Source organism: Molossus molossus, unplaced genomic scaffold (assembly GCF_014108415.1).
Source record: "Molossus molossus isolate mMolMol1 unplaced genomic scaffold, mMolMol1.p scaffold_m16_p_7, whole genome shotgun sequence".
NCBI classification, from domain to species: Eukaryota; Metazoa; Chordata; class Mammalia; order Chiroptera; family Molossidae; genus Molossus; species Molossus molossus.
In genome coordinates, this window is record NW_023425401.1 from 108,308,269 (window position 1) to 108,320,069 (window position 11,801).

At 46.8% G+C, this 11,801-nt stretch overlaps 1 protein-coding gene across 4 annotated transcripts; it reads right to left on the minus strand.

The window, feature by feature from the left end:
- Positions 1 to 4,931: 4,931 nt before the first annotated feature.
- Positions 4,932 to 11,425, minus strand: LOC118620403 (GTPase IMAP family member 5-like). Of its 4 annotated transcripts, XM_036247471.1 has the most exons (3): positions 10,455 to 10,561; positions 7,110 to 7,158; positions 4,932 to 5,770 (listed from the first exon to the last, which is right to left on the minus strand). In XM_036247471.1, the coding sequence occupies exons 2-3, from the start codon at positions 7,150 to 7,152 to the stop codon at positions 4,989 to 4,991; spliced, it is 825 nt and encodes a 274-aa protein (XP_036103364.1). In that variant the 5' UTR covers positions 7,153 to 7,158; positions 10,455 to 10,561; the 3' UTR covers positions 4,932 to 4,988. The 4 variants fall into 4 exon arrangements, with proteins under 4 accessions (XP_036103364.1, XP_036103365.1, XP_036103367.1 ...); XM_036247472.1 differs by lacking the exons at positions 7,110 to 7,158; positions 10,455 to 10,561 and adding an exon at positions 11,382 to 11,425; XM_036247474.1 differs by lacking the exon at positions 7,110 to 7,158 and having other exon boundaries at positions 10,455 to 10,537.
- Between the last annotated feature and the right edge of the window lie 376 nt (positions 11,426 to 11,801).

Here is an 11,801-nt window from a genome sequence, read left to right on the forward strand (position 1 = left end):
TAAAAAATAAAAGGGTCCAAATTAGAAAGGAGGAAGTGAAACCGTCATTATTTGCAGATGACATGTATTATCCATAGAAGACCCTAAAGACTCCATCAAAGACTTAATAAATGAATTTTGCAAAGTAGCAGGATACAAAATTAACATCAAGAAATTGATGGCATTCTTATACACCAATGATGAACTCACAGAAAGAGAAACTAAAAAAATAACCCCATTTACCATTGCGGCAAAAAAAATTAAGATACCTAGGAATAAACTTAACCAAAGAAGTAAAGGACCTATTTGGAGCAAACTATAGGACATTGAAAACAGAAATAGAAGAAGATATAAAAAAGTAAAAGCACATACCTTGTTCATGGATTGGAAGAATTAACATAATTAAAATGTCCATATTACCCAAAGCAATCTATAGACTCAATGCAATCCCCATCAAAATACCAATGACATATTTCACAGAACTAGAACAAATACTTTAAAAGTTCATATGGAACCAAAAAAGACCCCGAATACCCACAGCAGTCTTGAAAAAAGAAGGACAAAGTAGGTGGGATCACAATATCAAATATCCGGTTATACTACAAAGCTACTGTAATCAAAACAGCCGGGGCCCTGGCTGGTTTGGCTCAGCGTACTTTGGTAGCAGTTTGTCCCTGGCCCTGGTTGGTCGTGTGGGTAGCAGCCACTCGATATGTCCCTTTTACGTCGATGTTTTTCTCTCTCTCTCTCCCTCCCACTCTGTCTGAACAAAAAATGGAAAAATGTCCTTGGTTGAGGATAAAAACAAAACAAAACACATAAATCAGCCTGGTACTGGCACAAGAACAGGCATATAGACCAGTGAAACAGAACAGAGAACCCAGAAATGGATCCAAGACATTATGCTCAATTAATATTTGACAAAGGAGGCATGAGCACACAATGGAGTAAAGCCAGCCTCTTTAATAAATGGTGTTGAAAAAATTGGACAGTTACATGCAAAAAATGAAACTAGACCATCAACTTACACCATACACATGAATAAACTCAGTATAGATAAAAGACTTAAATGTGACTCATGAACCCTTAAAAATCCTAGAAGAGACTGTAGGCAACAAAATTTCAGACATCATATGCAGCAGAATTTTTACTGACACATCACCTAAGGCAATAGAAACAAAGGAGAAAATGAACACAGGGGACTACATCAAACTCAAAAGCTTCTGCACAGTGAAAGATACAATCATCAAAACGGAAAGGCTACCCACTGTATGGGAGAGCATAATTGCCAATGATATAACAGATAAGGGGTTAATTTCCAATACATATAGAGTGCTCATACAACTCCACAAAAGGAAGACAAAAATCCAATTAAAAAATGGGCAGAGGAACTAAATAGACACCTCTCCAAACAGGACATACAAATGGCTAAGAAACATATGAAGAAATGCTCATCATCACTAATCATCAGAGAGATGCAAATTAAAACAACAATGAGGTATCACCTCATACCTGTCAGAATGGCCGCCACCAACAAATCATCAAACAACAAGTGTTGGCAAGGGTGTGGAGTAAAGGGGACTCTAGTATAACGCTGCTGGTGGGAATGCAGCTTGGTGCAGCCACTATGGAAAACACCATGGTGTTACCTCAAAAAATTAAAAATTGAATTGCCATTTGATCCAGTGATCCCACTTCTAGGAATATACCCTAAGAAGCCTGAAACACCAATCAGAAAGAATATATGTACCCCCATGTTCATAGCAGCACTATTTACAATAGCTAAGATCTGGAAACAGCCCAAGTGTCCCTCAGTAGACGAATGGATAAAAAAGGTGAGGTACATATACACAATGGAGTACTATGCAGCTGTAAGAAAGAAAGATCTCTTATCATCTGAGACAACATGGAGGGACCTGGAGAATATTATCCTAAGCAAAACAAGCCAAGCAGAGAAAGGCAAATATCACATCATCTCACTTATTTGTGGAATATAATAAACATAACAGTCTGAGGAACAGGGTAGACCCAGAGACGTGGAAATAGGGTACAGACTGACAACCCTCAGAAGAGGGGCAGAGGGGATGGAAGAGATAAACCACAGAACTTATGTGCATGTATACATAACCGATGGACATGAACAACAAAATTGGAGATGGGGTGGTGAGGATGGGGAGCAGGGTGTCAATGGGGAAAAAAGGAGAAACATCTGTAGCAAAAACAAATTAATAATAATATTAAAAAAATTCAGCCCAATGGGCTTCCTTCAGGAGTAGAAACAGAACAACCCCTGATGGCATGAGAGTACAACCCAAAACCATAACTATAGAAAGACCCCAGACAAAGTAGAAACATATGAACAAACCTTGAATCCATAATTCCATTAGTCCAAACTAATGGTCTAATTGCTCACAAGCAAGTTCTAGGGTCTTATCTCCTTTCAACCGATACTGCAAGTGGTCCACATAGCATGAAGCCCAAGTGGCACAAAGCTCAAGTGGCAGGAAGTCCAAGTGGCAAAGATGGCCTAGGATAACTGCCAAGCAGTACCACAAATGGTCCTAACTGAACCCAAGTGTCACAAAGCTGAAGTAGCAGGGATGGAGGACCCTGGTGTGCATGCTGGTTCAATTTACCATCTTGGAGTATATCTGCTCCCCAGAAATACGTTTCCTTTCACCAGCCAAGATTTTCAGGTGGCTGATGCCTTGAGAAGGAGTGCAGGGAAATTTTCTGAGGCAGCTGCTGGGAAATCCCCATAGTCCCGCCACAGGCACCTGGGACCCAATCTGGGCCTCTGGAACTTACCAAGAGCCACCCTGTCCCAGAGAGGCACCAAAAACTGTAACCCAAAACACAGAATTGGCCGCCTGCCACAATGAAAGCCAAACTCATGAGGTAGGTGCTGGTGCAAAAGGAAAGAGGCTACATTCAGGTGCCATGTGATATGGAAGACTGGTGGACTCCCATCTCAAAGACCATCTCCCTTTCCTGCTCACACCCAAAGTGTTTATAGGGATAAGGAGGAAACAGCTTTTGTTCTATCCAATTATCATGCTAGCTTTCAGTACTCAGGCCTCCTCCGTTCATCTTTGTAGCTTTTGGTGGCTTAGTGTCAGAACCTTCCCCTGCACCATTTTGGCCAATGGAGGATTTCCCGGTGCTGACTGCCTGCCTATGGTAACATTGGGGTCACTGAAGATAAGCCTTGTTATGTTTATTATATTTCACATGGCCACAGGGCTGCCCATCAAACTTGTCCCGTTGCTAGATCTTGAGAGTATCACACTAAGCAAAAAAAGTCTGATGAACCAAAACAAGAACCATAGGATTTCACTCAATATTTGGGATAAAAACAGCCAGTAAACAAAGAAAACAAATAAACAAACAAACTCATAGACACAGACAACAGTATGGTGGTTACCAGAAGAAAAAGGGTGGGGAAACTTGAAGAGAGTAAAATGGGAAAAATATATGGTGATGGATGGACACAAGGCTTTGGGTGGTGAGCATACAACGCAATATACAGATGATGTATTATATGATTGTACACCTGAAACTTATACACTGTTATTACCCAATGTCACCCCAATAAATTTCATCTATGGCAATGGTGGGACCCTCTGTGTCTTATATTTCCCTTATTACCTGGGACAAGTACTACTGGACAAATAGCGGTTCTCAATAAATATTTGTTAAATAAAGAAACTGATTCTTGCTTTCTTCCTGATCTTTATGTCCAGGCTACACCTGTGAAAAAGACTACCCTTTCCTTATTCATACATGTTTAGTGTCACAGAAACAAACAATTACATTTTGAATATTTCTTCTCCCTGCTATTCAGAAACGTTCAGCCATGGGGAAAGCTGTTTGAAGAACTCCCACTGCAGCCAAATTTCACTGGGACGGGCTGAAATTAGTTGTTAAAGACAGGCTCATCTGATAGGAAGCCATAAGATACAAACCTGAATCACTGTTAAAAAGACAGACACTCCTTTTGAAAGAAGATTTATGTCTTTACCCCCTAAGGCTAGGGCATAGGAAACAGCTTCTTATAAACTGGGAAGGGAAATCACAGAATGTTTACAAATCTGCTTGGGCCAGAGAGTTGCTGTTGGTGATGGGTGTTCGGAGGGGGACACATCGAGCTGTGCTTCTTACACTTCCTGTGCTCTTCCCCCACCAGCTGCCCTCAGCTCACCTGTGCACTCAGCCAGCTCTATCCCTGAAAGCTTCCAGTTTATGTATCAATTCAATAAAGGGTGAAAGAAATCATTCATTTGTATAAATGTCCTCTGAGCAGAAATCCCTGAAAGAGGTACTATGTTGTAGGGCTCAGCCTTTAAAACAGAGTACAGCCCTGGCCGGTTTGGCTCAGCAGTTAGAGCATCGGCCTAGAGACCCGCTAAGGGCATGTACCTCGGTTGCAGTTTGTCCCCGACCCTGGTTGGTCGTGCGGGTGGCAGCCACTCGATGTGTCCCTTTCACGTCAATGTTTCTCTCTCTCTCTCCCTCCCACTCTATCTGAACAAAAAATGGAAAAATGTCCTTGGGTGAGGATTAAAAAAAACAAAAAACAACAACAAAAACCCCCCAGAGTATAGCCTAAAATCAGCAGAGACAGGAAACAGGAAGCAAGGAGAAATCTATGCTGAGAGCAAATTTGCTGGGAGGTTTCAGATCCAGATCCAGGGGAGCGGTCCGACATTTCCCTGCCTCTCCCCCATCACACACAAATGCCCATGTTCCTTTATCTGGAAAATCTGTGTCCCGTTCCATAATGAAATGGCAATAAATACATAGTGATCAATGACCAATTTAAAAATCAATATATGAAACGATCCAATCAAAAGACAGGGTAGCAGAGCAGATAAAGAAAAACAGACCCATATATGTGTTGTCTACAAGAGACGCACCTCAGAATGAAAGACACACAGAGACTGAAAGGATGGATATCCATATTTCATGCAAATGAAAATTAAAATAAAAAAAGTTGAAGTTACGTACTTCTATCGGAACTTGGGGACCTTATTGGGCAGCCATTTACTCCCAGTCTCCGTCTTCTTCAGGTCTCGCTTTTGCTTCTTCACATGCATTCGCACCTTGGCCAGGTAGTCTTTGCGCTCCTTCCCGACGCGCCCCTGCATCTCCTTGGCTTCCAGGTAGAGGTCGTTTGTGTAGAAGGTGCCCTGGTGCTCCCTCTCCAGCCTCTCGACCACCACCATCAGGGCCTCCAGCTGCCCCCTCTGCTCCTCCCCGGTGGCCCGGTTGTTGAAGCCGCAGTACCTCCCCCCACACTCCCGGATCAGGCTCTGCAGGCTGCAGTTGTCTGTGCTGCGCACGTACTCATCCAAGGACTCGCCCCCTAAGTCCTCCTTGTGGGTGAAGACGACCACCACGTGTCTCATGGCTCCTGCCCCAAAGACCTCCTTCACCCTCCTCACTGCCTCCGTGTCCCGGGCAGTGAACCGGCCCAGCTGCGTCACCAGCAGCAGCACGTGGGGCCCCGGGGCGGAGTGCACATAGCAGTCCCCGATGTCCTCGTACATCTCTTGGCCATGGGCCTTTGCCGCAAAGATGGGGGCCGTGTCCACCACCAGGATGCTCCTCCCATTCCATGTGCCCGTGGCTTTCTGGCACTTCCTGGTCACAGCCTGGGCCCCCAGCTTGGACTCAAACACGGGCTGGCAGAGGATGCTGTTCCCGGTGGCACTTTTCCCGCAGCCGGATGTGCCCACCAGGATGAGCCTCAGGGAGGACGATGGTGCAAACCGGTTATCTTCTGCCATGTCTGTAAGATAAATGTTTCTTATTAAGTCAGTGAGGCTTCAGATTTCTCAGTCCTGGACCCTCATGGTATCTCATGAAAGCCACGGACTTTCCTCCCAACAGTCCTATGTAATACATACAAAGTTCACCGACAACTTAGGAGGTCTTGGGTCATAGGAAGTCCACAGGAAGCCCACTCTGGACCCATAGCCCACAGTAGGAACTGCCCCACTGAGGAGGATGCTCCAGACCCTTCCTGGACACCAGGGAAGACACAGTTTTTCTGAAAGAAAAGCGGCTCCTGTGTGTTTCCAGGGATGGTGCCTGGACCAGTTTCTTTTTTTCTTTTCTTTTTTTAAATTTATTTTTAAAAATTTATTTATTTTTTATTAATTAATTTTTGTTACAGATGTTTCTCCCCCCCCCACTGATTCCCCCCTCCCCCTCCCTGGCTGCCCTTTCCCCAGTTTGTTGTCCATGTCCACTGTTCATGCATACATGCATATAAATTCTGTGGTTTATCAGTTTCATGCTGAGTAAATGTGTCGTTAGAAGGAGGCAGAGGATGAGACGTCACCAATGCAAAAATCTTACTCCATTTTGCACCCACAAATTCCCAGGCACACTTGTACAGAAGTGCCCGACAGCTTCACCTAAACCTTGGGAGGAGATGGAGTCTCAGCTGGGACCTCCCACCAAGGACCAGCTGAGGGTCCCTGGGTCTGCTCTTTGGGTGGGGAGTTGGATGCTTGAAATTGAGAAGACAGAAAGGTCACAGTTAATGTCAAGGGCAAAGTCTGGGAGATTAGCTGGAGAGGTGGCTAAAGGGGACTGGAGTGTCAGACCACTAGAAGTGCAGGTGGTGGAAAGATCACCCACTTGTCCGATTGACTTACAGGAAGGTAACAACAGTGGTGATGGGGAGGGCCACCCTGAGCCAAGAGCTAAAACTTGAGGGATGAAGGAAGGAGAGAGTTGAGGAGTTCTGGAGTTCTCGGTGGTGCCCAAATGGATTCCAAGTTCATTGCCGGCTCCTAAAATCTATTACTTTATTTCTCTACTCTGTGTTGGTTCTCCCTTTTCTGCAATGTTCGGGAATATTCTGTAGCAAACATGATTACTAAATCTCTCGGGGGAACTTTTCCACATTTCAGCTGAGAGTGGACCAGGAAAGAGAAAATTTATTCCTAATTCAGTTCAAACTCCTCCCACTTTGGACTTGGTTTCATTTGCACGTCTCCCACACCGTGTGCACGGACAGCATCGTGCTGTGGGGTCTGGTGGGGCTGAGATGCTGCCGGGGCAGGAAAAGAACAAGTGAGCACTGTCTTCTCTTCTAGAGGACTTGGAGGCTGTCTTACCTCCAGCCATAGTCCCATATCTGGTCTTTGGAAATCCTTCCATTCTCTTCTGGAAGAGAAACAGGAAAAGAATAAGAAGCCAGTGTCCACTGGGAGTGGGTAAGGCCTGAGGGCACCTCCAGTTCTGAGGCCGAATAAGCCCCCACTCTCCACGGAGGAGCCATTTTTACTGCTAATGTCCGCACTCACGTGATACTTGCAAAGGCCAATGAATAGCTTGAGGCAAACCAGGCTGTGCTAACACAGTGCATGCTTACTTTATTTTTCCCAGCTTACAGGAAAGCAGGGAATGTTTTGAAACAAATCACTAGCTTATGTCTCTCCAACTGGAAAAGGTATAACACAAAGAAAGCATTCTTTTATGGAATGAGGAGTGGGGCACTTTTATTTTTGGAATCAAAGTAGGTCAACTTCCTGGAAAAAGTATTTCTCAGCTCAGTCCTTGAAGGATACATGTGTCAGATCCCACCCTCCTCTGGCCACTGGAATGTCCATGGGACACAAAGACTTTTGGGGACTGGAGAGGCTCAGTACTTCAAACAGCCAATGTCACTTACAGCAAGGGACTTTTCCCACCCTGCTCTAGTAAGTTTGCTGCTAGCCCCCCGAGCAGTTGGTGGAGAGAAGGGGGTGCCCTGGCCAAAGAGAAAGAATCAACACTCAGGACAAATTCAAGAAAGTCACTTCCTGCTCCGTGTTGACTCAAATGTTTCTCCCAGTTGGCTCTGAGGCCCCTGTCTCCCAGTAATCACCCATCCCAGCCGACTGAAACAGACATTGGCACAGCCATTGCCATCAATTACCATAAATGTTTCTTTCAAGTGAGGCATGATATTGTGTACTCATGTTGGTGTTAGAAAAGGCGGGTATGCGACATACAGCAGTGATACCCAACATGAGACTGTGTTGATTTATTCCACTTTAAATGTTGCGCACTTATGACACAAAGTTTTTAAGTGAAGAAATGCACAGACTGATGAAAAAAAAATGTACCGTTTGCAATGAACAAATAAGTGTGTTGGCATTTTGTTTACTGCAGCTGTTCTATTTGCTTGAAAAGTTAAAACATTGCACATGGAATTCCATTTATGTCTTTTTTTGGTTCCCAGGGCTCTTTCTCCCGCCCTCTGCCCTTCAAGGGAACCAGTGTTCTGAGGTTTTAATGTATCATCTTATGTGTGTATTACACTTCTACATACCCATGTATCTACAGGTAATGTCTAATACTGTTTTTGAATTTTAAACTTTTACATAAATACATTATTTATATAACATTTTATCCAATAATAAAGTAAAGTTATATTTGTATGTGTGTGTGTGTTTATTGAAGAGAGAGAGAGAGGGAGAGAGAGAGAGAGAGAGAGAGAAAGAGAGAGAGAGAGAGAGAGAGAGAGAGAGAGATATTGATTGGTTGCCACTCACCACATGCCAACCGGGGATCAAATCCACAACAATCTGGACATGTGCCCTGACTGGGAATTGAACTGGCGACATTTTGGTGCATGGGATGATGATCAACCAACTGAGTCACACTTTATTAACAAACATTTAAGCTGTTTCAAAATATACGCTTGCTGCAAAGTAACCCATGTACTGCATATCTCTGTGCACACATGCAACCATCGGTGTGGGACAGACAACCCCCATGGAACTAGATATTGTCAAGAGGATTCCAGAGCACCAGGCTAATTCTGGCTGACACCGGCCATGTGTGAGAATTCCCCAATCTGTACTTGCACTTGGTGATATTTGACTTTTAACTTTATATCACTCTTATGGACATATATAAGGATGTCTTTATTAGTTTACCCTTGTATTTTACTAATTACCACTGAATTCAAATATAGTTTTCAGTGTTTTTTTTTTGCTATTCAGGCTGCTTCCATTTTACATAAATAACGTTTGCACATTTTTCTATTTATTTAGTGGGTTTTCGGCCCTCCTCAGGAAAACCATCCACTTTCACATGTTCAGAATATACTAAGAGACCTTCCTTCCTTCTTTTCCTCCTTTCTTCTTCCTTCCCTCCCTCCCAGCCCTCCCTCCCTTCCTTTGCTCTCCGCCCTCCCCCACAGCTGCCCTTGACTGTGGGGGGTTATACTCTGGCCCTTGGTAAACACGCTCTAATTCTCTGATAACTTTTCTTCTTTAGATGAACTTTCCTGAGGTTTGGAAATCTCAGAAAATATGCTGGAATTAATCTGATGTAGCAAAGACAAGGAAGTTGATGGTGAACTTCATCGGTGTAATAATCCTCTGTGCGGCCACTTATAACTTTCTAAATCCTGTCATCTCCATCGTCTTAATTGTTCTCATAAATTAAGATAGGTTGTAAAATTTTTTTTTTATCCTCACCTGAGGACATTTTTCCATTTTTGTTCAGGTAGAGTGGGAGGGAGAGAGAGGAAGAGAGAGAGAGAGAGAGAGAGAGAGAGAGAGAAACATCGATGTGAAAGGGACACATTGAGTGACTGCCACCTGCACAACCATCCAGGGCTGGGGACAAACTGCAACCGAGGTACGTGCCCTTCGTGGGAATGAACTCGAGTCTCTCTGGACTGCAGGCCGACGCTCTAACTGCTGAGTCAAACCGGCCAGGGCAGGCTGTAAAATGTTGATTAAAACATTAGGAAACTGAGCAGCAAATGACCCGCCCACAGTCACACAAGTGCTATGGTGCTAGGACCGAAAAGGGGCTCCTTTCTCTGTGTGTCATCCTTGATGCCACAGGAGGAAAGGAGATTATTCCAAATAAGTCCACAGCCTCTTAGGCCCACACACAGTGTGGACATCCCATGGTCAGGACATAGGCTGAGGCTGACAGGCAGGAAGCCTGCCCTGAAACCAACTCAGGCAAAATCTGGGAGCCTGTTACTCCAAGAACAGATTATTCCAGGAGAGACCGGCAGGGGGCAGCAGATGCTCGACTAGAGCCCTTCAGTGTGACACCATCTGGTGTTTCACTGGCCAGGTGATCAGTGGGACCCACATGGAGCAGTGCTGTCACAGAAAGCCCACCCAACCTGGTTACATGAGGGGACATGCAGTGCAGTGGTTCTCCTGGACCGTCTTCTGAATGTCAGGCGGCGGAGGTGACCTGTGTCCCACAGAGAATGGCCTTTTAGGCAGATATTAACAAATAAAAGTGTCCTGGAGAGTCAGAAAGGGTACTGATGGAGACGCTGAAATGAGTCACAGACAAGCACGAAGAGACTGAAGGAAGCCAGGAAAAGACGGGCAGCATCGCAGACCCGCAGGGACGCGGGACACCTCGGTCTGAGAGCAGCCACAGTGCAGGGTCCGGAGGGAGGCCGGGTCCTTCTCTGAAAGGAAACTTCTACTAACCTCCTCCAACGTGGGGCCAGGTCTCAGGAGAGGGGCAGGCAGTGTGCAAGCAGCGGTTACAGCAGCATTGCAGGCACAGTAGGAGGGGCCGGTTCAGGCAGGGACTGAGGACATAAACAGAATGGACCTTTGGATTTGAAATGACAGGAGCCTGATTGTCCTGTGACCACACCTTGTGTGAACAAACCACATAAGGCATCTCCCTCCCGCTGTGTTAGGAAATTCAAACTTTTTCCCGTCCTCTTGCTCGGCAGTGTCTCCTTCCCTCCTCTGCACGGTCCCCATGTTTCCTGTACCCAGTCCCCTGTTTGTAGTTTAGTTCTTGTCATTTCTGGACAGTCTCTCACATAAGATTTAGCTGACAGAGGGGTTGTTGTCCTGCCCTGAACATGCGTCTGTTTGCCATACAGCTGAGTGTACATGTGTCAGGGGAAAGGTGTGGGGTGTTTGGGGGAGAAAGGGGTGTTTTCCAGAAGGTCCGGCCAGGAGACAACGTGGACTCCAGGTCTCCTGTGGAAGGGGTGGCTCACTGTGGGTGGGGGTAAGACTTAAGAGGGTAAACGGAGAACCATGCCCGCACCTAGCCGGGCACCTGGGGGGTCCGTTTTCCCATCTGTCCAGCGGGATGAGCAAACTCCTCCAGCTTCCTGAAGCCCTGTGAGTGCCCATGAGGACCCAGGGGCTAAGCTGTAGGCAGCCAGCAGGAAAGCCCGGAGCTCCGCGCTGAGGGCTCAGGGCGACTGTCATGCACTCCTGTTCCCCACTACCGACCGCTGTGGCCCCTACACCACTCACATAGTCCCGTCTCCCCGACGGACGAGCTTAGAAGTAGGGTAACCTGTGTGATCACACCAGCAATCCGTGGGGTGACTAGGCTGCGGATCGCAGCCTCCCAGGGCGCCCGGACCCTCCCCCGTGTCCCCTTACCTGGCGCGGCGCTGGGCGGTCCCGGGAAGGTGCAGGGCGGTCCCGGGAAGGTGCTGGGCGGCTCGGGAAGGTCTGGGCGGTCCCCCGGGAAGGTGCTGGGCGGCTCGGGAAGGTGCTGGGCGGCTCGGGAAGGTGCAGGGCGGTCCCGGGAAGGTGCTGGGCGGCTCGGGAAGGTCTGGGCGGTCCCCCGGGAAGGTGCTGGGCGGCTCGGGAAGGTGCTGGGCGGCTCGGGAAGGTTCTGGGCGGCTCGGGAAGGTTCTGGGCGGCCCGGGAAGGTGCGCGCAGTGGGCGCGGAGGAAGCCGGGCAGAGGCAGTTACACGGCACCCCCTGGAGGCCGACGGTTCCTAGACGGCTCCTGGACACGAAGGAGAAAGGGGAGTTCCGCGCCCCGCGCCCCACACTCTGGGCACAGGAACAGG

Excerpts from the sequence above, each read along its gene's own strand:
- LOC118620403 (XM_036247471.1), bottom strand. The coding sequence starts at position 7,152 with ATGGAAGGATTTCCAAAGACCAGATATGGGACTATGGCTGGAG. Across the intron at positions 5,771-7,109 it reads ATATGGGACTATGGCTGGAG|ACATGGCAGAAGATAACCGG; the intron begins GTAAGACAGCCT and ends TTTATCTTACAG.